The sequence below is a fragment of the Rattus norvegicus genome, chromosome 19 (assembly GCF_021556685.1).
Source record: "Rattus norvegicus strain SHRSP/BbbUtx chromosome 19, alternate assembly SHRSP_T2T, whole genome shotgun sequence".
Lineage (NCBI taxonomy): Eukaryota > Metazoa > Chordata > Mammalia > Rodentia > Muridae > Rattus > Rattus norvegicus.
Genome location: NC_141552.1, coordinates 10,743,899 through 10,771,237, shown reverse-complemented (window position 1 = coordinate 10,771,237; position 27,339 = coordinate 10,743,899). Strand labels below are relative to the sequence as shown.

The 27,339-nt window shown below is 45.0% G+C and overlaps 1 protein-coding gene across 3 annotated transcripts in view; it reads left to right on the top strand.

The window, feature by feature from the left end:
• The window catches only part of Nup93 (nucleoporin 93), a 103,525-nt gene that overhangs the window by 72,493 nt on the left and 3,693 nt on the right, over nucleotides 1-27,339 (top strand). For all 3 annotated transcript variants that reach the window (NM_001011925.1, XM_087594046.1, XM_087594045.1), the window contains 16 exon segments: nucleotides 2,302-2,430; nucleotides 8,706-8,780; nucleotides 10,839-10,928; nucleotides 12,295-12,434; nucleotides 16,543-16,675; nucleotides 18,126-18,283; nucleotides 19,639-19,804; nucleotides 20,192-20,285; nucleotides 21,172-21,363; nucleotides 21,961-22,087; nucleotides 22,210-22,282; nucleotides 22,535-22,579; nucleotides 23,780-23,896; nucleotides 24,933-25,051; nucleotides 25,662-25,779; nucleotides 26,379-26,462. In NM_001011925.1, coding sequence (NP_001011925.1) covers nucleotides 2,302-2,430; nucleotides 8,706-8,780; nucleotides 10,839-10,928; nucleotides 12,295-12,434; nucleotides 16,543-16,675; nucleotides 18,126-18,283; nucleotides 19,639-19,804; nucleotides 20,192-20,285; nucleotides 21,172-21,363; nucleotides 21,961-22,087; nucleotides 22,210-22,282; nucleotides 22,535-22,579; nucleotides 23,780-23,896; nucleotides 24,933-25,051; nucleotides 25,662-25,779; nucleotides 26,379-26,462 — 1,860 coding nt within the window.

Sequence of the window (27,339 nt, the reverse complement as noted above, 5' to 3'; positions counted from 1 at the left end):
TGACTAGATTATTGTCAACTGGCAGAGACAAGACAGGAAGATACCAGAACAAAGGCACTGGGGACCAGGGAGGGGAAGAGGGGTGGAAGGGAGAAATCAAGTACTTTCTACAAATGCACTGAGCTTTGAACCATATTACAATGTAGGCTAAAGGAGCAAGGGATACAATAACACATGCGGGGTTGGGGATTTAGCTCAGTGGTAGAGCGCTTGCCTAGCAAGTGCAAGGCCCTGGGTTCGGTCCTCAGCTCCTGGAAAAAAAAAATACACACATACACACACAATGACTAGAAAGAAGGGCAGCACGTTTTATACCCTTTCTACAATGTACTCTGAAGACGTGGGAGAGAATGAACAAAACTGTGGGGAGAGGCTCAAGGTTAAAGAGGCAGCAGCTTCCACTAAGAAGAACATTAGAAAAGGTGTGGTGTCCTTGTGTACACATTGGGAGTCACATCCAGGAAATCACCTCTTTCAGCTCCACCTTTCTGATCTGTCACAAATGCACAGCCTTAGTGTTTATGTTTATACATATTAACAAGAGACAAAGGTTTTCTGTGTTCCAACCCTGGCTAACTGGCTGTCCTACCTCTATACCTGACACCCATGCTGTCTGGTTTAAGTTTTGTTCATTTCTCTAATAGTTCCCTACAGTTTGTATACATAACTATTATCAGTATAAATTATCTGCATGGCCCAGAATGAAGCAGGCATTACTAATATGTTCTCAGTGCTGCCTGATTACATGGCGATCTCACTGCAGGTGAGGTAGCCATCTGAAAAGTGGGATTAATCTAGGAACCCTGACCCACCAAGTGCGAAGTTACAGGCCGAGAGCAGCCTCGGTTCAGTGGAGCTATAAACTGTGCTTGTTCTGACTTCCTTTCATCCTTTACTTCTTGATTTTCTCCCTTCCACCTTCTTCCCCTCCCCGATCCCCAGTGCCTTTGTTCTGGTATCTTCCTGTCTTGTCTCTGCCAGTTAACAATAGTGTAGTCACCTGAGTAGGATGATGGGAAATCAATCCCAGAAGGCTTTTTTAAAAAAGTGCTTTCTTCCTGTTACAAGAAATATTAGTGCTTTAAAAAACATAAATAAATAAAATCACTGGAAGAGCCCTCCACCCTTTAGTGTGTGTTAACTCTTAAGATACAAAGGATCCATCATTGTTTTATATCTTACAAGGAAAAGGTACTACTGTGGCTTTTAATAGCCTAATTCAAGAGCTAGTAACGATGTCTGTCTTACTAAGCATAGGGAGAGATGCTCATCCTCACTAATCATTAGGAAGGCACAAATCAAAATGACAGTGGACGACTATCTGACGCTTTTTATTAGCAACAGCAGCAGCAGCAGCAGCAGCAGCCGAGAGCAAGTGTCGGTGAGGGGGTAGAAAATGGAAACCCTGACTCAGTGTCAGAGGGATTCTGAAGTGCTGCATCCTTGATGGAAACATGGTAGTCGCAGGAAATCCAGATTGACCAAGACGATGGCAGCGACTCTGCATCTGAGTATATCCCCAGACTTGAAAGCTGGGACTTGGAAAGATATTGCATAGCCATGTTCTTAGCAGCGTTGTATACAAACGGAAGGACATTTTGGCACATGCTTCAACATGATGGGACTGCTAGATAAAGTAAGCCAGTCGTAAGAAGATAGAGTGTATGGTTCCATTTCTGAGAGATGACGGGAGTAATCCCATTCGGAGAGAGAGAACTGGATAATGGTTGCCAGGGTCTGGGTAGAGAAAGGAACGGCCTGTTATTAGTGAGTGAATAACTAATTTAGTTTTGTGTCAGCATTATAAGCATGGAAGGTGGTGGCTGTCCACTTAAAACTGGAAAACTTGGCTTGGAGAAACGGCTCAGCAGGTTAAAGCACTGGCTACTCCAGAAGATGTGGGTTCAGTTCCCAGTCTCCAGCATGGTGACTGACTCATAATCATTTGTAACTCCAGTCTCAAGGATCTGATATCCCCCTCTGGCCTCCCTGGGCACCAGATATGCATGTGATGTGCAGACATCCATGCAGGTAAAACAGCTATTACATAAAAATAAAATAACTTTAAATGGTATATTTTATATAAATTTTCTCACAATTTAATGAGTTTTTAAAAATGTCTTCACATCAGTGAATAGTGTATTATAAACCATTGCTAACAAATTTTTAAATGATAAATTTTTAAGTAGATGGTTTGGGTCTGCTTCTGGAACTGGTCAGTGAATGGAGCTCCGATTTTGCAGTTCTGCATTGTTTTAAAGGAAACCAGAATCATCAGGCCCGCTCTCTTCTGTCTGGCAGACCTTTGGCATGGCTGAGGAGTATCATCGAGAGTCAATGCTGGTCGAGTGGGAACAGGTGAAACAAAGAATTCTGCATACGCTGCTGGCATCAGGGGAGGATGCCCTTGACTTCACCCAAGAAAGTGAGGTAGGTTCAATCAGGCCGTCACCATCAGTAGAAATACGAAGCCCTAGTGCTTGTCTGCTTGTCTAATTGGCAGTTGTACTAATTGAGATTGTTCTTCTCTTTGAAAGATTTAATTAAACAAATAAAGTGTAGGGCCATGGTTCAAAACTTAAAACACCCGGTACTCCATTCTGTCCCGCTTTGTAGTCTGCAGGCCATCACTTCCCCTCACACACAGATCTCACATTGCTTTACACAGGTGCACACGGCTGAGCGTGTGTGCGTGTCTGTGTAAAGTGTTTGTGTGCTCCCTTTCTTCTGTCTCACTGCAAGTTGGAGGTCCTTCCTGCAAGGAATTTCGGGGGCTATTTTTAGGTCTAACAGACCCGTCTCCTCCTCTTCCTCTTCCTTTTTCTCTCCTCCTCCTCTCCCTTCCCCAATTGTCCCCTCTCCTATTTTTCTCAAGATAGGTTTTCTCTGTGTATCCCTGGCTGTCCTGGAACCTGCTTTGTAAACCAGGCTGGCCTTGAACTCACAGAGATCTGCCTGCTTCTGTCTCCTGAGTACTAGAATTAAAGCCCTGTGTTCTTTCTAAAGGAATTTCAGAGTTGAGGAGGTAGTTCATTCAGAGCAACGTGTGCAAGCCCTGGTCAATTCCCAGTGCTCAAGAGGAGAAAGATTACAAGTTCAGTATCAAAGCCGGCCTAGGATACATGAGATCCTATGTCAAGTTAAAAAAGAAAAAGCATCTAAAAGTACTTTCAGAAATAGCTATTTAAAGTTTTTAAGGTTTTAGAAGTGATGATATTAGTATTACCAGTGCTTCTTGTTCAGTCTTTTTGGTGAGGACTTAAGATTTTACTATGTAGCCAAAGCTACCCTCGGGTTTGCAAATTTCCTATCCTGTGGTACTGGCTTACAGGTGCATGCCCCTTAGCAGGTTTCTACACGCTTACCTATATGGAGGTAGGACGCTCAGGCTCAGAGTTAGAACATGCTGCAAAGCCCAGAACTTCAGGTCTTGGCTGTATTGAAGTGTGGGTCAAGGATTTGGTGGACTTGAAGTTGATTTAAGAACCAGTCTTTCTGTTCAGTCAAGTGCCCAGGTAAATAGCTACTGGTGTCTGGTTATTTTGGGAAATTGCTCCTTAAGGACACTGTCCTATATTTCTTAGACTCAAAGACTTCAGCTGAAAGCCATCTTTGAGGAGGAAGAACTAATATACACAAGACCCTTGGCTAATCTAGTGTTCTTCAATTCTTCCGGAGTCTGAGCCAATAATTAGAGCAACTCCTGGTTTCATAAACTTCATTTTTTTTAAATGGTGTTAATAGGTTGTACTCTGTACAGGGATTTGAAAGTAATTATAAACTACAAATGAAATATTCTTCCTTGATTGCTCTTCTCTCAAAAATAGACAGTCTATTCAGTAGGCTCTTATTCCATGACCTCCAGGCCCTTGGAGAGAGTTACCCATGCCTGTACTGTTCTCCATTGGGATTTTTGGCAGAGTTAACAATGTTGCCGTGTAAGTTGGCAGGTGGTACACACAAGTCTCTTCCATGTATCCAGAGAATTACCATTTTCTGAAAACTTGTGGGAAGTTTTTGTTTCTTTGTTTGGAGACAGAATTAGGGTTTTAATATATAGCCCGAGTAGTTAACTTTCCCAGGGTGTGGTGGTTCATGTCTTAATACCATCCTCTTAAAGAAGCTAAGACAAGAGGATCCTTGTGGGTTGAACAGCAGGACTTCATTCATGAGATCTCTGCCTTATTCTTTGTAGTGTTGGAGTTATAGACCTGAGCTTACAATGGCTGATTCTCAGCTTACATATGGTTTTCATTGCCTTTATTGTTTTGAATTTTCTCTATAAAGTATAACATTATATAGTAAAGCATAAAATCTGAAGTATGTAATTCAGTAAATTATTAAAAATGAACAGTTACTAAAACAGTCCCAGCATCTCAGCAGTAACCTCTGACCTCTGCCCCATTCCCCCATGGTCCCGCCTCTGTGAACTTTATACAACTGGAGTCATAAAACGTCTTCTTTGTAGCTACTTTTTTGCATCATACTCTACTCATAGATATTACTGTAGTGGTAAGAAATTCACTTTGTGGCTGAACAGTGTAACTAGTTTTGTTTGCCCATTCTAGTGTTGATGGACATTTGGATACTTGGCTTTTATAAACTTTATAAAAATAAATTTTATAAATTTCTTTATCTTTTGATGAAAATATATTTATATCTCTGTGGGGTACACCAGAGAGAGTGACTGGGTATGTGTGTTCAGCTTTGGAGCTGAGCCGGGGTTACTGGAGGGCACTGAGCGTGCACAGGCCCCAGGTTCAATTCCCAGCACCCACCTCTCCTTTGTACCCCATTCCCCCCATACACAGTTTATTTTTGTTGTTCTTTTGTTTTTTTTTTAAAGATTTATTTATAATATATAAGTACACTGTAGTTGTCTTCAGACACCAGAAGCAGGCACCAGATTTCATTACAGATGGTTGTGAGCCACCATGTGGTTGCTGGGATTTGAACTCAGAACCTCTGGAAAAGCAGTCAGTGCTCTTAACCGCTGAGTCATCTCTCCAGCCCTTTTTTTGTTTTTTTGAGATAGGGTCTTACTCTGTAGTCCAGGCTGGCCCAAAACTCACTGGGTAGTCTAAGCTGACTTTAACCCACAATGATCCTCTTGTCTTAGCTTCTTTAAGGGGTTGGAATTAAGACATGAACCACCACACCCTGGGAAAGTTAACTTTACTAGACATTGCCCCTAAATGGTTTCATTATATGTCCTCCACCGTCAGTCTGTGAGAAATCCATCTGTTTCCTGTCTTTGCCACACTTGTGTGTGATCTTTCAGAATTTGGCCATTCTTGTAGTAGGTAGAGCCCTGTATTTTCACAGGCACTTTCCATGTAATTTCCTTCAAAATGATGGAAAGATATATTATCTCCACTTCATTCATCCTGTAGAGGAGAGCACACAGTTTGAAGGACAGATGACAAGTATCAGAATTAAACCTGAGCCTGGATGTCTCTTTGTGAAACACCTTTTCTTCTGCTGTAAGGCCTGGGAACAGGTATAAAGCTGCAGCCCAGTGTCTGGCGTGGGGTGCATGCTCCACGCCTGTGCAATGTTGCAAACTCAGCGTTTGGTAAGCTGCACATTGCTAAGATCAGTTGTTTCAATATGTTTTTTTTTCTCTTTTGATTTATGAAGTACTGCTAAGAATGAAAAAATCTGATATAAGTAGAAAAATAATAATTGAAGAAGTAGGACTTGGTGAGTATAGCCAGCCTTCTTTTTTGGGCATCTTATTGGTAGCAATTGTTGGATCAAAGAGTTGTCAGAGAGGAGATCTCAGATCATTTTGAGTTCATCTTATGTTTGAAGGAAAATATCCCAATTTGGATAATTTAATATAGAGCTGAGCCTGAGGCTTTCGGGAGACTTTCTAAAGGCAGAAATGAACTGAAATGTGGTAGTCTCTAGAACAGTTGTTCCCCCCAGACTTTCAATAACAGAAGAGCAAAGATACTGTTAATGTCTATTCCTGGCAAGTTTTAGTAGCATAAAGTTACTTGGAAAATTAATATCCTTAGGATGCCATTGAAGAAAGAGATACAGCTAGGAAGGTAGGAATTGAAAGATTGTTAACTTTTCGTGTTCGTCTAGATAAAAATAATGTGCCTTAACATACGTCCCTCGAGGCTGTTTGCCCTGCTGTGGATTCTTGTGGCCCAGTTCTTACATCTGGTCAGTGTAAGGAAGGACTCCAGTGTCTGTGGCTTGCATGGCAAGATGGAGTTGAGCAGTGTGGGAATTCCTAGATATATTTTAACTGACATTTAAAATGTATTTTGGGGCTGGAGAGATGGCTCAGTGCTTAAGAGCACCGACTGTTCTTCCTGAGGTCCTGAGTTCAAATCCCAGCAACCACATGGTGGCTCACAACCATCTGTAATGAGATCTGATGCCCTCTTCTGGTGTGTCTGAAGGCAGCTACAGTATACTCATATACAATAAAATAAAATCTTAAAAAAAAAAATAAATTTAAAATGTATTTTGGGGCTGGTGAGATAGCTCAGTGGGTAACAGTGCTTGCCATGAAAACCTGGTGGCCTCAATATGAACCCTGGGAGCCATGGGCAGTGGAAGAGGAGGCTTCAACGTATGTATACATGTGTTCATATGTTCATGCATGCATACAGATGTGCATATGTGTATCCCCCCCCCCCCCAGACACACTTTTGTTTGAAGGGGGATTTAACTTTGGTGGGTTGGATTCTGGCCATGGTCACTGGCGCATCCCCACACTATTGTCTGGAGAGTGACTGAGCAGCAGCAGACTTTCGAGGGAAGCGGAACTGAGGCTTCATGACGGATGACACAGCTGCCGCTCCGCTCTGTGTGGGACTCGTGACTGCTGAGCAGCCACTGATTTTTATGAGACACTTCATACCGTATTCAAGTGTCAGTCATTCAGTCCCCATATTTTAACATCTCAAATCACAACATCTTACTCAGTTATGGGCGTGGTTTGGCAGCATTTTTGTTCTTTCTAGCATATAGTGGCAAGTATGACATGTCTTAAATGAATGATGTACTTGATTGGAAAATGTAGACCGACATTTGAATTTGACAGCCTCACACTAGATGCTTCTAAGCTGTGTATTGCGCTCCCTGTCAGGTTGCTGAGGGATGAGCCTAGTTTCATGTGTTGGGGTTCGAGTGGAATTCCAAGCGCAGAAAGTGCTCCACTGCTCTATGCAAAAGATGTTTAAAACTCTGTTCAACGGGCCCTTTGTTTACTGCAGTGATGTACCACAAAAGCTTCCTCACATGGTGCACTCTTATGACACCCAGACAATTTCTGTCAGTCCTTCTGGTTCCCTGTTAGGGACTTCCATGTATGGATATTATATGTTTGTGCCATATTGTTTCCTCGTCAACTGTATAAGCTATATCGTTGTGTATCTGAGGTTCTACAGTTTTGCTTTGCCCTATATTTTACTGACAATCGAGGTTTTGGTTTTGGTGGTGGTGGTGGTCCACATAGGAAAGGGCATGTTGGTTTTCTTGTGGTGAATTCCCTCATAGGAATGGCTCACATCCTCTGCTTGTTTTATATGTTAGGCTATACACAATGGGTTGCATTTAGAGCTCTAATGTTCAGGTCCTGGTGTTTGTTTGTTTGTTTGTTGTTATTTTTCTAATTAAACAGTACCATGCTTTTATAACAATTTTGTAAAGTAATCAGTTTAATTTCTCTTTGTGTTCATGAAGGCAAAACATTCTATGTAGGAATTCATCTCTCTCCTTGTGTGTGTCACTGGATTTAGTTTTCACCGTAGACTTGTTCTGTGCGAGTGCTATTACAGTTCCTTCTCCTCTGCTTAGAGTGCTAGAGGGAACCCTCTCCTTGGGAAAGTTTTACACACCTCTGCAAACACTTTGTACAGTCATGGGTGCTAACCCTTCTGCTACACGCCTGTCCCAGAATGGCTATTTTCTGAATGCTCTCTACTCTGAGAAGCCCATCCCTCCCCCTTTGTGTGTGTGTGTGTGTGTGTGTGTGTGTGTGTGTGTCTGTCTGTCTGTCTGTCTGTCTGTCTGTCTTACACTGCTTACTGCTGTCTCTTCACATACCTCCAGGCTCCTGGTGAGTCCTCTTCTTCTCCAGCCTTGTTTGCCTGGCTTCGTTGCTTTTCTGATCTCTGGTTTCCTGGGCCTGCTACACATTCTTTTACTGTGTCCTGTCTTGTCATAGCCAGTATGGCTTCATATATAGACTACATTTTTTCCAGTGACCTGGTTGGAGGTAGGAGGTGTAGGGAACGTTCTCCCACACAGTGTGCTGGCATCCATGTTCCCAGTTCTTAGGCAGCCCTGACTGTGGAATTTCGGCTGAACATTTGCCAGCCACTTCTATTCAGGAATTATGTGCACACATCCTGTTGATGGATAATTGACTTTAGGTGCGATAAAATAGTGGCTTGGCCAAGGACAGCTGAAGGAGAGGTGCTTTTGACAACAGGAGCATTAAGCAAAAGTCATTTAAATGGAAATCCAGAGGCTGCAATCAAGTACTCTTTAAATGCATAATTTTTAAAATTAGGTTTTTAGTACTGGAAAATATTTCCTGGGGCTGTTAGAGGAGCTGTGTCCTTGTAGCACAGCCTTGTGCTCTTCTTCTTTGCTTTCCCTATTCAGGTTACAGACATGGATGTGTTTTTGCACTCGAGTATTGTTCTTAACTAATCCTGCTGTGTCTTTACCTACAGCCGAGTTACGTCAGCGATGTGAGTCCTCCTGGCCGAAGCTCTCTGGATAGCATTGAGATGGCCTATGCCCGGCAGGTGAGCATGCCTCTTAGGAAGATGTGATCCGGGAGAGAGTCCGGGGAATCGTGACTTCACAGCAGAGTCAGACCTGAAAGCACGGGGGCTTCTCGCTCATGGGATTAGTTAATATTTCACATGAAAGCCGCTGTTCTACAGTCTGTTAAATGGGGTAATCTCATGACTCAGACAGTGCAAGGTAATAGAAATTCGCCCTTCCACTGACCAGGTGTTTCTTTTGGCATTGCTGGCAATAGCTTCCTGGAGAACGAAGCAAATGGGGTTCTGTATTAACTGAATTGCTTACTTGGCTGGCTAATGGTATGGTCAGCTCCTTTACCCTAGTTGATGGGACTTTCAAAGGGCTGTCTGATAAACACACCGTGCTGACACTACTTAGCATTGCAGTGGCACTAAGGATGTGCCTGCTGGGTCCTGTTCCTGGTGGCTGATCATGAGCCTGCATCAGTAAGCACACATCAATCAAGATCAAGGTCTGTGTGGAGCTGTGTGCAAGACTTACCTGGGGCTGACTCTTGGAATAAAGGAATGGCAACTCAAGCCCGTGTTTCATTGTAACTGCTGCTTTCCTCCACAGAGTGTCCAGACCTGTGTCATTTAGCCAGGACTCTGAGAGAATATATTTCTCCCCCCTGCCACCCTGGCGATGGCGACTACGAAAGGAGCAGGGCCTATGAGGAACTTAGACCTTGTGTTCTGCAATAGAGGACTCTCTTCAGCAACTAGTTTTATTAATGGAGTTCTATATCAAGTATCATATATCAGAAATCTTGATTAACACATGGAGATAAATATCCTAAGTGCTTTCTTAGTGTAAATGTAGATGCGTGTTAAGAGATAGTAAAACCAAGAGTACACTGCACAGGAGGGTAGCAGACTTAGGATTGAAGGCTCTTCCGTCAAACATTGCCGCTTCACACTCCAGGCAGCTGAGGCCCACCTCGTCCTCCAGAGATGACATCCCCTTCTTTTCACTCCATATTTCACACTAGACTTCAGTTCCTTCTCCAGTTTTTCCATCACTCGCCCTCCTTTTCCTTACTCACTCCACATCAGCATCCTGTAGCTTTCACCTGGCTAATTCCCTTGGTTGCTGTGGCCACCACCAGCTCAGACCCAACAAAGTTACAAACGCATGGAGAAACAGGATAGCTTCTTCCTCTGAAGAGTTAACCTCTGCAGCACCAGGACCCAGTAGGTGGGTCTCTCCCACTGATAGTGACTGCTTCGGTGCTCTGTAGACGCAGCCTTCCAAAGGGAGGCTCCTAGGGCACTCATTGAGTGAGTACGTACTCAGGACCTGTTAATCTGTGTGACAGCCCTGGAAGCTAAATGACATCAGCACCCTCCATCTACAGTAGACAAGGCCGAGGCTCCATGGGTCATGATGTACCCTCACTTTAATATTTTATAAGCCAGATCCAGAGTAAAATGGTGCACCATCTTACGCCTTAAGCATGACACTAAACTATCGCTGTGGCTTCATAGTTTGTTTCTGTTGTTTTGCTTGTTTGTTTCTTGAGAGATGTCACCTGAAGAGCAGACAGAGATCCCTTCCCCCTTCTGTGCTGTTTTACCCACTGTCGGGGCAGTGCTGAGAGGGTGAGAGGGCGGCCAGTGGGACTCAGCCTTCCTTGCACTCCCGTGTGGGCCCAGAGGTGCTTTCTGGAGTAATGTTCCAACTCCTAGTTTGTGTGGCAAACACTGTCCTGGCAAAGCAGAGGGCAGCCGCACCCTACCGCAGTCCATGAACCCTGGTCCTGGGACCATTCAGTCCTCTCGCCTGGCTTTACCACAGCCTGGCTGTGCTTCTGTAGTGTGCCATCTTCCCATTTTGCTCCTGGCCTCTCTGTCCTCCGCTGTCTTGCTCCGTAAGGCTGGGCTAGTGGTTAGCTTTAATGTGCTGGCCACAGCTGCAGCCCCGGCCTTGCGGACGATGAGGCACTCTGATGAAGGGAAGGACGGCATACGCCTCTATTGACCACTGGCTGGCTTCAGAATGACTTCAGATCTTAAAAAGAAATGAAAGTAGCCTATGCTGTTTCCTTATTTCAGATCTACATCTATAATGAGAAGATCGTGAGTGGACACCTACAGCCCAACCTGGTGGACCTGTGTGCCTCTGTCGCAGAGCTGGATGACAAGGTAGTGCCCAGACCTAACCTCGGTAGACACCCACATTCAGTATTCAGGAGGGCTCAACCCCTTACTGACTGACTGCAGTATTCTAAGAGTGACTGTTCTAAGACATGACATTGTTTTTTCCAGTGTTTTATATAAATTTGGATTTTGGGGTTTTTTTTTTTTGTTTTTGTTTTTTGTTTTTTTTTTTTTTTTTTTTTTTTGGTTCTTTTTTTCAGAGCTGGGGAGGGTTTGTTTTTTTTTTTTTTTTTTTTTGTGGTGACTTTTAAAAAAGATGTCCTCAAAAGGCCCTGATGGATTAGTCAGTGGCAAGAGGTCCTGAGTTCTGTTTGGCCGCTTACCCATTTTCTCTTCTCAGGTACCAGCACACACTTCAAGGACAGCCGATGGCAGAGGGCATAGTTTGTGCCATTTCTTTGAACTTAACCCATTTTCTTTTTGAATCCCTTCCCCCGATTTTTATTATCCTCACCCTCTTAATTCCCTGGCCAGCTTTCTCGTTTTGGAAGGGGCAGCAGTGGGTGGGTGGAGGTGGGTGCATTAGAAGGTGCTGGAGGGAAGGCAGAAGGAAGGGAGGCCAGCACAGAGGCACCCGTACACAGGTTTGTTTTTCAGAGGGTGCTTTCCCCAGGAGTAAAATAAAAGGCAATACAAACAGGTCTGAAGACAAGTGGGAACTCACTAGTCACGTTTGCTTGGTATTCATTGTGCAGCGCTCACCTCTGAGCGAGGAGCCATGAGAACCAGCGTCTCCCTACTGCGGTGCTTTTCTCTGGTTCTATCTTTAGAGTGTTGCCAAGGGGCCAGAAAACATGTTTCTGGGGAAGGAACACAAAGAAAAGGCTCTTTCCTGGAAGCGTTTATGAGGAGGAGTGGGAGGGAGAATAGGAGGTTGTGGCATTCACTGATAAAGTGGGCTATGGTGGCAGCCCAGAGAGCCTCTGGGAGGACAAAACCTTGTTATTTAGGTTAACCTCTTATTTTAAGCCTTAAGAAACTTAAATAACCTTGTAAGGCCTTGTGTTTAAATTCCTAGAGCTCTGGGTAATTAGAAATGCATTCACTCACTCTTAACGGGTGACCCACTGAGACTCAGCTCTTCTTACTTTCATGTACCTTTAATCATTGAGGTGCTTCTGCCAGGCCTACCATGGTAGTTGCTCTGAAAGCCAGCTCCAAGCAGGGAAGCGATACTCATCAATGCTCAGAGCCTTACAATTGCCAAGGCAGAGGCCCATCTTCTGAACTGAGCAAGGGGCATCTCAGACATAAACCTTCAACCCTTCCTCATTCTGCCTGCCATCACAGTCAGAGCCAGGTAACGCCTCCACTCTTACAGCATTGTCATACACAACCTCTTTATGTGCAGAGCATTTCTGACATGTGGGCCATGGTAAAACAAATGACAGATGTGGTCCTGACACCGGCAACTGACGCCCTGAAGAGCCGAAGCAGTGTGGAAGTGCGCATGGATTTTGTCAAGCAGGCCTTGGGATACCTTGAGCAGAGGTAAGGCAGCTCTCTCTTTCTCTGTCTCTGTCTCTGTCTCTCTCTCTTTCTCTCTCTCTCTCTGTGTGTGTGTGTCTGTGTGTCTCTGTGTGTGTGTATGTGTCTCTGTGTCTGTGTGTCTGTGTGTCTGGTGGGGGCTAGCTTTTACCTTCCCTAGTCACCTGTTTCTCGGTTCCTATGTAGTTCTGAGATTGGGTGTGTTACACCTGGAGTACTTTAAACTGACTGGAGCTGAGCTAATTCTGTCGTCAGAACACTTATCTACCAGACTGTTCTGTAACTGATGAAACAGTACGTGGGAAGGGTGGTGAGGGGGTACTGTTGGCATCTCTCTTATTTCTCTGCTTCCCATCATTTAACGTAGTGACGTGCTGATTACATCATGACGACTTAGGTCATCATCCCGGTTTCCTTATGGGATTCAGCATTCACTCCTCAGCTTCCTTTGTTTTCTTACAGCTTTTTAACTCACTCCTGCAGTGAATGACTTAGAAACCTTAGCACGGCCCCTATGGCTTTACCTTTCCTGGCTCTGCCCAGTTAACCCCCGAGTCAGTGCTTCGTGCCTGGGCTTTCTTGCCATCCCCTCACTAGTCAGGGTTGGTTGTTGACAGATTTGTTGGTGGTTACTCGTACCCTGTTGTCCACTTCATCATTAGGGCCAGCGCCATTCATTGTCTTTGTGAAAGACTACAGAATCCCAGCAGGGACAGTCAGGCGTGCGCAACAGACTCTAAACAGAGACGAGGTGCTGGGTGTCACCCTGCTGGCCTGAGAGGAGAAGGCTTGGTTGAATGTACTAGCTGAGTTGCGCCCTTTTCAGAGTCTCTGCATCTGCCGTGCAGCGTGGTTGCTCTTCGTCAACAAAATAATACTTCATTAGGAAGTTCCCTGAGGGAAGTCAGACTTGATGCTGCAGGGACTGGTTTTCATATCAAATATCACTCTAATTACACCTTAGCAACATGAGATGTGCACCCTCACTAGTCTCCATTCCTGTTACAAGAAATCTGGAGCTGTAAAGTGGGGTCGTTGTTTAGTTTCTCTAGTCTCTCTGTAAAGGCTTTATAAGTAATTCCTCAGACTTTGGCTAGACTGTCTTCACTTTAGTTTGCAGTTTTATTTTTATGGTTGGTTTTGCTGCATGTCCCTCAAGTGTACAGGGTCCACGGGGGCAAGATGAGGGCATTGGATCTCCTAGGACTGGGGTTAAAGACACTTGTGAGCCAGCCTTTATGTGGGTGCTGGAATTGAACCTCAAGTCCTCTGGAAGAGCAGTCAGTGCTCTCAGTTGATAAGCTGTCTCTCCAGCCTCATTGGCTAAACTTTTGTGATGGAAGTTTGGCTGTATTGATTGTCAAGTATAAGAACCCTACTCAAGTAATATCTGTTCATTTTTAGTTAGAAAACTGAGTCAGATAATTTTATACCAAATAAAAATCTTAAGGAATTAAAAATTAAAATAAAAAAGTTTAAAAATGCTTTTTCTGATAAACCTAATCATTAAACTGGTGCTTCAGCCACCAGGCTGTGTTCCATTGTTTATGATCCCAGTTTATTGTTTATTCTACTTAGTGTTGAACTTTGTAAATGTATTTATTTGTGTGTATGAGTGTTCTTCCTGCAAGTATGTATGTGTACCACATGTATGTCTGGTGCCAGTGAGGTTGGTACAGTGAGGCCGTAACTGTATGGAGTTACAGACGGTTGTGAGCCACCATGTGGGTTCTGGGAACCCCACGTAGGTCCTCTGTAAGAGCAACAAGTACTCTTAACAGCTGATCCATTTCTCCAGCCCAGAGTTTATTTTTCCATTGCCCATTCTCTAACTGGACTTTAAGAGCTCTCTTGAAGCACCTGCCCAGTTACTAAAGCCCTTTCTCCATCTCTTGAGTAGCATTACCCTCCAACAGCATCCTTTCGACTCTCCTTGTCACCTGTTTACAATAGCTGTCTCAGGGTTACAGTTCTGCAGATGCTTTTCTGCTGATAGTATACACAGTGTTTCAAGTTACATAATATACCAGATGGTAAAGCAGACCTATTCCAAATATGCTTTTAGATATTAGGCCAAAGATGTTGAGAGAATACAGGCTTGGTTTGTCCCTTCCATGTTCCAAGGCTGGAGGAATGGTATGTTTGTCGTGGTCCTCAGGAGTTTAGGACTCTTTAATTTAGGCTCTTGCCAGCATACAAGTCTTGTTGCAAGTTGGAAGAGGTGGTAGCGAGCATCTGTTTGTTCTGGCTACTGCATAGAATTCTGTTCTCTCTTCTTGTGCATTTAAATACTTACTGTGCGGAGGGAATGCATTTATTAAATTACCTTGTGCTTCTTTTCTGTTATACATGCTTTTTTTATAGAAATTTTGGAAAGTGATGAAAAGAAGACCTACAGAAAGGAAGAGAGGTCGCTATTCCTCATACCCAGAGGCTCCTTTTGCCTCTTTGTAGTTTCCTCCCTCTTCGGTCATGAGTATTTAGTTTAATTTTTTGTACAGTTATGATGTACGTGTGTGTTTGTGTGTGTGTGTGTGTGTGTGTGTGTAGTTTTGCATAGTTCATTTTTAATTCTTGAAAACCATTATTACTAACTGCATCAAATTTTATAATTTGTTCTCTGAAATTGGCCTTTGGATTTATTCACCATCTTTTCCCCCTTTCTCACCTCACATGCTCACAGCATCTAACTTAGCATTATAAATCTTTGTGCTCGTGGGAAGCCTGACCTTTAGGCAGTCAGTTATGTTCTCAACAGAACATGTTTAGAAGGTTCTGACTATAGTATGGACTCATACTGAACCAGAGGTACTTAAAAAGAAACATGGTAGGAAGTAGGGAAGTGACACTGGAATGATAGCATTCTGTAGTCACCGCTGTAATAATGGTTCAACATGGACTGCCAATGGGAGTTAAAAGTGTTAGGTAAATTTAAACTGACAGTGAACAGAGTAGCCACACAGACACAGACTAGGAGAAGAGTCTTCTGGTCAGTGCTTGGTAGCCAAGAGAACCATATGTAGTAGCTGCCAGTATCAGACTCTCATTGTAAGACCCTCACTGTGTACGAAGAGTTAGTTACTGGGTGACAACTTAAGCCTGAGCTGAATCACGTAGAAATGATGTAGCTGTGAGGCATTCTGTCAGACAGCTTTTCTTGGTTCTCTGAACAGGTGGCTATCATGAAAGGCAGAAAGGTGGGATCACTCCCTGGACTCAAGGGCTGAAAATGGGAGCAGTTTCTTCCCTTGGTTTTTATACATTGAGTCTGGGATTTAGAAAGAAAACAAACTATTGGGTCCTGTAGTTCACATCTGTAATTCTAGCACTCAGGAGGCTGAGGCAGAAGGATCACTATGAATACAAAGTGCCCCCCTCCCACAGTTTCAGAACTACCGGGACTACAGAGTAAGACCCTGTCTCAAACAGAAGTGGTGTTGGGTGGATTGTGAATATGACCATAGCAGTCAGGTCAGGTCCATTGTTATAAAACTTGGCAAGGCTCGTGCTTTGGATGGTAGGTTGTTCATATTCAATTTCCGGGTGTCCCGGTGGTATTGGGTTAGGTAGGAAATGTCCTGGCTCTCATGAGGCACGTGGCTGAAGTGTCGGTAGGTAAGGTAACTCTCTTTTCAGAACATTTTAAATGCTTCTGGGAATAAACAAGACCACATTCCTATGTGTGTCTGGGTGTGGGGTAGGAAATGGAGAGAGAGAAGGCGCACAAATATCAGAACCTGGTAATCTAGGCAAACGCCAAGAAGGAATCAGTGGACAATTCTGACTTTTCATGGAATTGATTTCAAGTTCTTTAAAACAAGAAGTTTTGTTTTTTAAAAAGCAAACCCATTAGAGCCATGGGCTCTACTCTTAAAGTAGGTGAACTCCTCAGCTGCGTTCTCCTAGGAATTCTTTGGGCTATCTGTAATAAAAATCTACACAATGATATGGATAGAATTTGCTTCTTTGCCTATGTGTTTCCTCTTCTGTGTGAAATTTAAAATCAGCCCTGGCCTATAGAATTCATAGTTTGGTGTTCTGAACATGGACATAGATGTGTATAATACATGTTGTCAACCTTTGCCAATTTTTTCTTTTAACATTTTTCCAGTTATAAAAATTACACCCTTGTGACTGTCTTTGGAAACCTGCATCAGGCACAGCTGGGCGGTGTGCCTGGGACTTACCAGCTGGTTCGCAGTTTTCTAAACATTAAGTTGCCAGCTCCCTCACCAGGACTTCAGGTACTAGAAACCTCTGCGTGCTCAGACACATTCCGGAGCCACTGGCTGGTCTTGGGCATTCTTAGTTGAAAGCAGTTCTATGTGGTAAAAAGGCCAGAGATGAGAGGGTGGTGCTCACGTGGGACCCTTTGAAAATCAGTCATGCAGGAATCCTGAATAGAGACAGGAGAGGGGGTCAACATCAGGTCTCAGAAAAACTTTAAGGACTCTCAGAAACTTACATGTGGGTGTAAGAGGCAAAGTGAGGAATATGTCAGAAGTTTAAAGCCAAACAACTGAAAGAATGGCATTGGGTGTGATTTAGTCCTTCTGCCTAAGGTGCCTTGCAACTGGGGGATTATTTTAGTGTCTGATAGAATGTACAAGCTAAACTGGAGCTTTGTGCCAAAAGTTTGGGGATATAAAAGATGCTACCTTTATAAAAGATCATACTTACTCTTAAAGAGCAGGGGTTCGGGGTTGGGGATTTAGCTCAGTGGTAGAGCGCTTGCCTAGCAAACGCAAGGCCCTGGGTTCGGTCCCCAGCTCCGAAAAAAAAAAAAAAAGAGCAGGGGTTCACCCTCAGTGGGACTCTAGAAGGCTGTCCCAGGAGGGGAGAACAGTGTGGGCACACAACAGAGAAAGCCACGTATCTGGAGTGGGTAAGCATGTGATAGGGCTTAGCATGTTTTAGGTTAGCTGGTAGAGAAAGGCTGTGAGTGCCAAGGCTGAGCTTTTGGACTTGAATAGCTTAAATGTGTTGAAGAGGACATGTGACACCATGTGATGTCAAGTCTGTGAAGCTTCTGCTACAGAAGGGAGTACCAAGAGTTCTGAAAGACTTGATGAAGCATAGGACAAGTCCAGGCCTGCTCCATGGACGAGTAGTAAGTGGGTGGGTGGTTGCATTGTTGGGAGGGTGAGACAGTCACCCTGCAGATCTTCATATCCAGACATCAAAAATTTGGAGGAACAAGGGAGGTTCAGTAGGGAGGTTCAGTAGTAGTTAGTTTTATAAACTCAAGTGGATGAGTGGCTCTCATTGGTCAGTGACATCTTTAGCCCTTCTATATTTTGTCAAAATAAAGAAGGAGATCCCGGGGTTGGGGATTTAGCTCAGTGGTAGAGCGCTTGCCTAGGAAGCGCAAGGCCCTGGGTTCGGTCCCCAGCTCCGAAAAAAAGAACCAAAAAAAAAAAAAAAAAAAAAAAAGAAGGAGATCCCATCATTGCTGGCTAAGAGAGAACACACAGGTAAGCTCTGTTCACATTTCAGTGACTCCAGATCCATGCTACATTGCCACTCCCAGTTTCCCCTGGACAACTTCGTGTGTTTGCAAAACACAGGGAGTAGGATACAATCGGTGGCTCTTAACTCATGGGGTTATGGTGGGAATTAAATGCCTTAGCTGGGTGTCCACACATCAGAAAGGGGTTGGTTAGCTCTTATTTGACTGTGTGTTTTGTCTTTTAGGATGGAGAGGTAGAAGGCCATCCGGTCTGGGCGTTAATTTATTACTGCATGCGCTGTGGAGACCTGCTTGCTGCATCACAAGTCGTCAGTCGAGCCCAGCACCAGCTGGGGGAATTTAAAACCTGGTTCCAGGAATACATGAACAGCAAGGATAGAAGGTACAGTGAGTGCCCTGCTTTGCTGCAGTCGTAGACTGCATTTAGTGAGTTTCCTGTCAGTGGAGCACTGTGTGGAACACCCTCTCGGCTCAGATTGATTGCTTTGTAAAATACAACGTTTTGGCCAAAAGTGTTGGTGTGTGTCTGTAATCCCGGCAGTCAGGAGTCTGACACATCAGTTTGTGAGTTCAAAGGTAGCCTAGACTACATTTTAACACCTTGTCTCCAAAACCACTAAAATAATAACTGAAATAGAATGAGACTTTTTGTGTTAGACATTGGTTTGTTCAGTCCGTGTGGATGTGTGTGCTTTATGCTTCAAGTTAGAGCTAGAATTTAGTCCGTGTGAAGTTAGCATTGGGATGTTTACCACGGCCCTGAGAAGCTTTCCTGAACTAAGGGCCTGCTAAGCAGAGTTGGGATTGCGCTTATGTAATTGGACTCACGTTCCTATCCAAGCCCAATTGTATGTATGCACTTATAGAGGAAATGTGATGCTCACTCCAGTGGGTCCTGGGAAAGCAAATATTCAAGGGGTAATACTGCCACTTGAAGAGGTTGTCTCAGATTCGCTCATATAGATTAAAGTAGGGTTAGGGCTAAAGATTAGCTCAGAAGTAGAGCCTCTGCTTGTCCAGCATGCACGGAGCCCTGTGTTTGATCACCACTGGAGTGGAGGCAGCATTAGCACCCAACTCAGAAGGAGATCCTGAGCCAAAGATTTGGGTGCAAGTCCATTATTTGGGAGGTGATCCCATGTGAATAAGGGAAGGTGGGGACCCAAGGGCTTATGACAGTTGAAGGAGGAGAGGAGGTTGGAGAGCAATCTCAGTGGGTAAAAGTGCTTGCTGTGCAAACCTGAGTTCAATTCCAGAACCTTGTTAGGCATGGTAGCACTAGCTTGTGATCTCCGCATGATGAGATGAAAAAAGAAGGATTTCTGGGACTCTGGCAAGTCAGCCTAACCTAATTGGCAAGCTCCAGACCAGTAGACATACTATATCAGAAAAACAGCACCTCTGCCTCTATCCTCTACTGCACACATATGTGCATTCAGATAAACAAACTGTAAGACGATTAGGGAAGGACTGCTCTGTCACTGCTGGAGGAATGCTGAGTAGGGTAGAATACTGACCCGTAGCATTCCCCATCTTCCCAAGGAGGTCTCAGGACTTGAGAAGACTGATGGGCCAAAGCGTGTGGTGCTAGTAGTTAGACGGCGGTGAACGTGGTGGATGAGGCAGGCAGGCCCTGCGCTCAGGATGAAGGATGAAGGAGAGCTTCCAGAGTGTTCTGGGCATGCTTGCACTCCACCTTTGAGTCTTCGCTGAGTCTGTGTCTCTCTGTGTCTTCAGATTGTCTCCAGCTACTGAGAACAAACTCCGGCTTCATTACCGCAGAGCCCTCAGGAACAACACAGACCCCTACAAGCGAGCTGTGTACTGTATCATTGGGAGATGCGACATCACCGACAACCAGAGCGAAGTAGCAGACAAGACCGAGGACTACCTGTGGTTAAAAGTAGGCACAGTGTCCTGTGGCTGCCCAAGTTCTCTATACTCTGCCCTCATAGTGCATGACGTTTGTGTGGGGCTCAAGACAGGGCCAATGGGTTTTGTGTCTAGTTGGCCCTATTTTTTTATTGTGTGATTTCCAGCTAATAACTACAGTTAGCTTTCTTTTCCTTCTTTCCTTCCCTCCTCTTCCCCCACTTCCCTTCCCCTTTTGTATTGCTCGGGATGGCATCTAGGGTCTCAGTCATGCTCTACTAACACACAAGCCAACCCCAGAACCACAGTGTGTTGTGCAGCCTCCAGATCACAGCACAGAGCCAGCCTCTGGGCAGGCAGCTCTGATGTGGTGAGGATGTAGTTTGTACCAGTGTGTTTGTTTCCTTTGGGGCTTTAGCTGAACCAGGTGTGTTTCGATGATGACGGCACCAGCTCGCCACAAGACAGGCTCACTCTCTCACAGTTCCAGAAGCAGCTGCTAGAGGACTATGGTAAGACCCTGGACGATTGCCATCTTCTTTTGGGGCTTACCATTTTCAATCAGGCACAGACCGTTATGCATTGAGACATATACATCACTTGGATACTTGGGAGACTGAGGCAGGAATATCCTGAGTTCAAGGCCAGCCTAGGCTACAGAGTGAGTTTGACATTTTTTTGGTCTCAGAATAAGAATAAAAGGGTCTGGGGCTGTAGCTCAGGACCGAAGTATTTGCCTCACATTCCAGGGACCTTGAGTTTGATCTCTGGCCCTGCCAAAAGAAAAGCGAAACGTGCGGCTTCCACGGTCATAGACCATAAACATGGTCCTAGTTCTTGCTTGGGAGAGATGTGAATGGGGTCTCAGTTGCTCCCTCGTAGATCTTGCTAGTCACATTCGATTACAGAGAGGAGTAGCTCTCCCTTTGCCCTCAGTGCAGGGTTCGGTGACTCCAACTGTACCTCAGCTTGGCAGTTTCTGCCTCTGTCGCTTCAACATCTCTAACTGTTTCTCTCCTCTCTAATGCAAGCAGCTTAGATTTTTGTAACAGAACCCCGCTTGCCAACCATGAATGAGGCCCAGAGAAGTAGAGGGACTGGGTCTTGTTGCTTTGTTTATTTTAAGCCAGTGTTTTTCTCTGGCAGTTGTGGATCTCAGTTTGTACGTCAGAAATGGCCTTGAATCCACAGAGATGCGCCTGTCTCTCTCTTTCTGTAGCTGTGACTAAAAGTGTTAGAGGTCTGGGCCACCATGCCTGGCTTCATGTAGTTTAGTGTGCAGGGTCCCTTAGGCTCATGTTGCTGCTCTCTCTCACCCAGCAAGGCCAGTAGATACCCAGGGTGGGTCAGACGCTGGAGGCGGCTTCCCTCTGAGTAGGTTTCGCCTTCTCTCCGCAGGCGAGTCCCACTTCACGGTGAACCAGCAGCCCTTCCTCTACTTCCAAGTGCTGTTCCTGACTGCACAGTTTGAAGCTGCCATTGCCTTTCTCTTCCGCATGGAGCGGCTGCGCTGCCATGCTGTCCATGTGGCCCTGGTGCTGTTTGAGCTAAAGCTGCTTTTAAAGTCCTCCGGGCAGAGTGCTCAGCTCCGTGAGTATTTAGGTCTTAGCTGGCATTGATGCGACCACAGCACACCATCCCCTTTGATTACAGTGGTAAAATGGCAACCACTCCGGATTTTGGTCATCTTAGAGCATTGTAGGTACTTGAGATTTTCTATTACTGTTAGAATGCTTGTTTTAACCCCTTGGCATTTCCTGGAATGTTAAAGGGTGATTCCAGGCACTAGCGTTGTGGCCAGGCAAGGCCATAGCCAGGAGTCATGAGTATGATGTTCATTAGGGATCTGGAAGCTTTGAAGACTTTGGAAACACCAGCTAGTCACCTATCTCCTTGCCTACCCTGGTAGGAGAGGCAGGTAGAGAACCAGGTAAATGTGAGTGACTGAGTCAGCACATTCTCCCCAGTACATGAGCCATGATGGTCAGGTACATAGTCATTTCCTATAAAGGCCATCATAGAGACATTCTCCTCTACTGTCTGTACAAAGGAAAGTGAGGGACAGTGGTGAGGTCACACTGGAAAATGCGGAATGCACTGCAGAAGTCACACTTGTTGGCCTGTACATTTGATTTCCATGGGTCCTGGGTTGCAAGGGCTGAGGGACTCTTCCGTTCCCATGTGCAGTCAGCCACGAGCCTGGTGACCCTCCCTGCATGCGACGGCTGAACTTTGTGCGTCTACTCATGCTCTACACCCGCAAGTTTGAGTCCACGGACCCAAGAGAAGCCCTGCAGTACTTTTACTTCCTCAGGTGAAACCTGCTTTTGCCTTTTTACTTGGCTAGCTTTTATTTCTCCATCCTGACAATGACTGTTAGAGACACTGTCTGCATCTGTACCGCAAATCGCCCAAGCTACTTCTTTGCTTTTGTAGGGATGAGAAAGACAGTCAAGGAGAAAACATGTTTCTGCGCTGTGTGAGTGAGCTTGTGATAGAAAGTCGAGAGGTAGGTCAGCACTCTTGTCATCCTGGCTGGAATTTTCAGTGTGCTCTCGTCCTACTCTGTGTGAATGTGTTATACATGGGCTCGAGGGGGAGACAGGGTGGGGCTTGCTTTGGTTTCTAACAGTGACAGTATTGATCTCAGTCTTGCTGTGTTCTGGTTGTGTGAGATCTCTCCTCTGCCTTGTCCCTAAGGAATTGTGTGTTATGTTCATTTCCTTGACCAGTAAGCTGAGTAAACCTTTTTTCCCCACAGTTTGATATGATTCTTGGGAAGCTAGAGAATGACGGAAGTAGAAAGGTAGGTTATATGTGCCCTTGATTGTCAGAATATAATTACACTGTAGGATTCACATCTGGATACAGTAATTGTAACATTTAGAAAGGTGGAATTGTAAGCCCAACTGATAGCCTTAGTCTGACACACATTTTTCTTTCTTTAAAATTTATACATTTGTAATTAGTGTTTTCATATGTTCAAAATGTACCTGCCATTTTTCTTAAAGCTGAGATAGCTATATTTTTGACTCAGAAAACATGAAGAAAAATCTGTGCTTACTATGTCTACTCTCTCCAGATGGAAAAATTAGAAATGCACTTCACCTCTCTCAAAACTCAGAACTCCCGCCAACCCCGGAAATGCCATCTCCCAGGAGCCTTAGCAGCTCCTCTAGGACTTGCCATCCCATGGGACACCATAAGAGAAGGGCAGAAGCCTCGTGCCAAGGCTCAGTTCTAACCCTGGGTCCCCTGTGTGCTTGAAGCACTTATTTCCTTTGTAAACTGCATGGTTTGACCTAGCAGCCCAGACAAGGGCCTGAAGGTACTGATATGGCAGCCCATCGTCTTGGGCAGTATGGCAGAGCTTTGTGCACTTTCTTACGCATTAGGACAGTCACCCACAAAATGACAACCATTAGATTTGGTTTCCCAAATGAAGAAGCAAAAATGAAAGTGGCTACTTATTTTCTTGAAGACCACACAACTGGAATCTGAGCAGATTTCTTTGAGGGGCAAGTCCAGCCCTGAAGAAGCATTAGCCTGGCTAAGCACAGTGTTGTTCCTCCTCTCTGTGTCCTGGGGCTTATCAGACTCTCCTGGTCATGTGCCTACTGATGAATGGTGATGGAGACTTTTTTTCCAAAGTCCTCACCACTACTTCCTGTATATTTGGTCAGCGTCTGTCGTAGAGAGCAAATCTAAAGTCCTGAAGGTATTTCCTCATAGCTTCCTGCTTGCCAGCAAATTAGGAATCGCTAACAATTCAGCTACTCTTAGTCATTTTTGGAAATCTTTCAGAAATCACTAACGTGCCATAGCCGAATCTATAGTACTTCCATTAAATGTGTCCTGTCTCTCATGCCGTGGTCATGGTGTGGGCCCTATGTCTTCGGGAGAGCCCAAATCTGGCCGGGCCAAGCGTTTCCAGTTCAAGTGCTCCGTAACACAGTTGCTGCTGGATGTTGAGTCTTTCCTTCCCCCTTGATATTTGTCTTGTCAGCCTGGAGTCATAGATAAGTTTACCAGTGACACAAAGCCTATTATCAACAAAGTTGCTTCCGTGGCAGAAAATAAAGGACTATTTGAAGAAGCAGCCAAGCTTTATGACCTTGCCAAGGTAAATGCCCTTTTCACCACTCTTCTTTGTGCTTGGGCTCTGCTGGCCTTTGCCATAAATGCTCAGGCTTTTCAGCTCTGTCTTGTTATCACTGTCCCTGCTGAAACATTTTCTCTGCCATGTTAATGGTTCAGCCAGGTGAAGCTCCCATTTTACAGAATGCTAACCGTCCAAAAAGTATCTATGGCCAAATAACAGCATCATGAAAGACTCTCCTGTACATTGTCAAAGCCACCTTGGTTCCCTGTGGTAGTGGCCAGCAATGTGTAGTCCAAGAGCCTGGGTTAAAGTGGTCTCCTAAGAGCATGTGATAAACTCTGATGACTTACGTGCTGTAGAAAGAAGGGCGTCTGGGGCTGGAGAGGTGGCTCATGATGCTCTTCCAAAGAATTGGGGTTTGGTTTCCAGCACCCACATGGTAGCTCACAACCCCCCATAGCTCCAGTTCTAGAGGCTCTGGCACCTTTTCTGCCTCTGCAAGCACCAGGCATGTGCATGGTGTATATATGTACGTGCCGGCATAAAACATGCACCAGGCATGTGCATGGTGTATATACGTACGTGCCGGCATAAAACATGCACATAAAGTAAGTGAATCTTTTTTAACTTAAGAAAGATTTCCTAGGGCTGGAGAGATAGCTCAGTGGTCAAGAGCACTGACTGCTCTTCAGAGGTCCTGAATTCAATCCCCAGTAACCACATGGTGCCTCACAACCATCTGTGATGGGATCCAATGCCCTCTTCCGGTGTGTCTGAAGACACCTACAGTGTACTCATATAAATAAAATAAATAAATCTTAAAAATATTGATTTCCTAATTTTAAAATGTGTTGAGGTCTACTTAGGACATAGGAAAACATCCAAGTGGTAGGCAGGCACTCATTGGCTGAGCTGCCCACAGCTGTGTCCTCACAGCTCCATCTCAGGACACAGAACAGTTCCTTCCGCTCATCACCCCAGAAGGTTGCTGGTTTTATTTTGCTTAATTACTTTGTCCTTTTGTTGATTGTTTCCTTAATCTTAAAAATGTAAACAGAATGCGGACAAGGTGCTGGAGCTGATGAACAAGCTGCTAAGCCCTGTGGTCCCACAGATCAGCGCCCCACAGTCTAACAAGGAAAGGCTGAAGAACATGGCCCTCTCCATTGCAGAGCGGTAAGGCCAGGGCCTGCTCAAAGGAGCCAAAGGGGTCAGGTCACTGTGTCCACCCTGCTGTGTGTTCAGCTTCACTAGGCACACAGACAGCGTCCAGAGGTTACACTGATTCACCTTTCAGAGTGTCTTTCAGTGATGGTGGGGGTGGGGTGGGGTTCCCCTGGTTCTGTACACTGTTATAGAGTCTACCTTGCTCCCCAGTAAAGCTCCTGAGTTCTCAGACTGTTTAACTCCAGAGGAGACTGGGTTTGAGACGCTTTTCCTGTAACAACACAAGACACCCTTTAGCCAGTGAGGCCTCTCACGTAAGCAGTGCTCCTCAGCATTAGCCTTCAGGCTCTTTAGCCCATGGGGTCTTCTTCTCCTTCCTAAAGACTTGGCTGCAGAACTGATGGCAGATGTTAGAAAAGCATGCTTTTCTTAGAACGTGTGGGGTAGAGTATTGCCAGATCTACAGTGGTCAGCCCTTCACAACGTCAAAATGAACAGTTTGCCACTTTCCCCCGTGCCCGTCCAGAGAGCTCAGGAGGCTGATGTATTCAGGTTAGGATTCTGTGGAAATCCCTCTCCACTCTTGCCCCCCTCAGGACTCCTCTCTCTTGTCTTTCAGGTACAGGGCTCAGGGAATAAGTGCAAATAAGTTTGTGGACTCTACGTTCTATCTCCTCTTGGACCTGATCACCTTTTTTGACGAATATCACAGTGGTCATATTGACAGAGCCTTCGATGTAAGTGTCTGCAAGAGTGTTTGAAGTTACCACCAACATACTGTTAAATGATGAAGACAGGTGTGATCCTGGGCATCTATAGATTTCTGTCTCCACCCCACCCCCTACCACCACTGCCCCCAAGCACTTTTCTTTTTTTCTGTCCCATTTAATATAGAAACATGCTTCTGAAAGAAATCTCAGAATTTTAGAATTTAGAATTTAGGGTCTAGAAATTATAAAAATGAAGTTAGTAATAAGTTAGGATCAAAGCTTTAGTTTTGGAGTTTGGGTTTTTTTGGTTTTGGGGTTTTTGTTTGTTTGTTTTGTTTTGTTTTTTGTTTTTTTGATGTTGGTTCTTTGAGACAGGGTTTCTCTATGTAGCCCTGGCTGTCCTGAAACTCACTATGCAGACTAGGCTGGCCTCGAACTCACAGAGATCCACCTGTCTCTGCCTCCCTCGTGCTGGAGCTAAAGACATGTGCCACTATCAGGATCAAAGCTTTCTGTACAGGAAGATTAGCATTTTCTGTTGTTTTGAACAAGCTGACCATTTGGGGAGGGGCGGGGATTTGCAATAATGCTGTATCATATGGCTGGTGATGCCTTGTCTGAAACAGATTATCGACCGCTTGAAGCTGGTGCCTCTGAATCAGGAAAGTATGGAAGAAAGGGTGGCTGCCTTCAGAAACTTCAGTGACGAAGTGAGTCTTTCTCTTTTTTCATTTCAGAATTCTGTATATATGTTCCCATGTGCATGAGCACATATGTGTGGGTATGTGTGGAAGCTCACAGAAGATGTCTTCCTCATTTGCTCTCCACTCTATATACTGAGGCAGACCTTGGGGAAGTAGGGTGTAAATCATGGGGTGTATCTCATGCACCCTGTAGAAATACTTAAGTGCTAAAATATCCTCTGGTGTACATGGACAGAGAGAGAATTAAGCCAAACTCACAGGCCAACCAGAACCCTTTTTCTCCAAGAACCTATTGTATGAACGCACAGACCACTAAGAAAGCTGAAATTGGACCCATTCTAGAAAAATCCAGTCTAGGTGGCTACTGTAGTTAGAACTCTCAGAATACATTAAAATAAAAAGCTGGAGGGCAGGTGGCTCACTGGATAAGGTGATGGCAGGAAGAAGGAAGGGTCTGAGTGTGGGTGCCCACTGCCTGGCCAACAGTAGGAGTATAAACATTAGCATGGCAGCACATCTCCATAACCTTGGCACCAGGGCTGGGAGTGGGGCTGCCAGCCAGAATGTGAAGCTGAAGGTTCAGTGAGAGATATTACCAACCACCCCTCCACCCAAGGAGAGGAGCCTGCTATCCCCTCCACCCAAGGAGAGGAGCCTGCTGTCTCCTCCACCCAAGGAGAGGAGCCTGCTGTCCCCTCCACCCAAGGAGAGGAGCCTGCTATCAGCCATTGTTTCTGTGCTGCTTCTTACCTTGCCCTAGATACAAGGTTTATTGCATCATAGGCTAAAGTAATATACCAAGCTCTCCCTGTACACTTCCCCATGAAGGGCTAGTGGAGACAGGTAGACAGGCCTGAGGCAGTGGGAAGCTTCAGGGACCTGG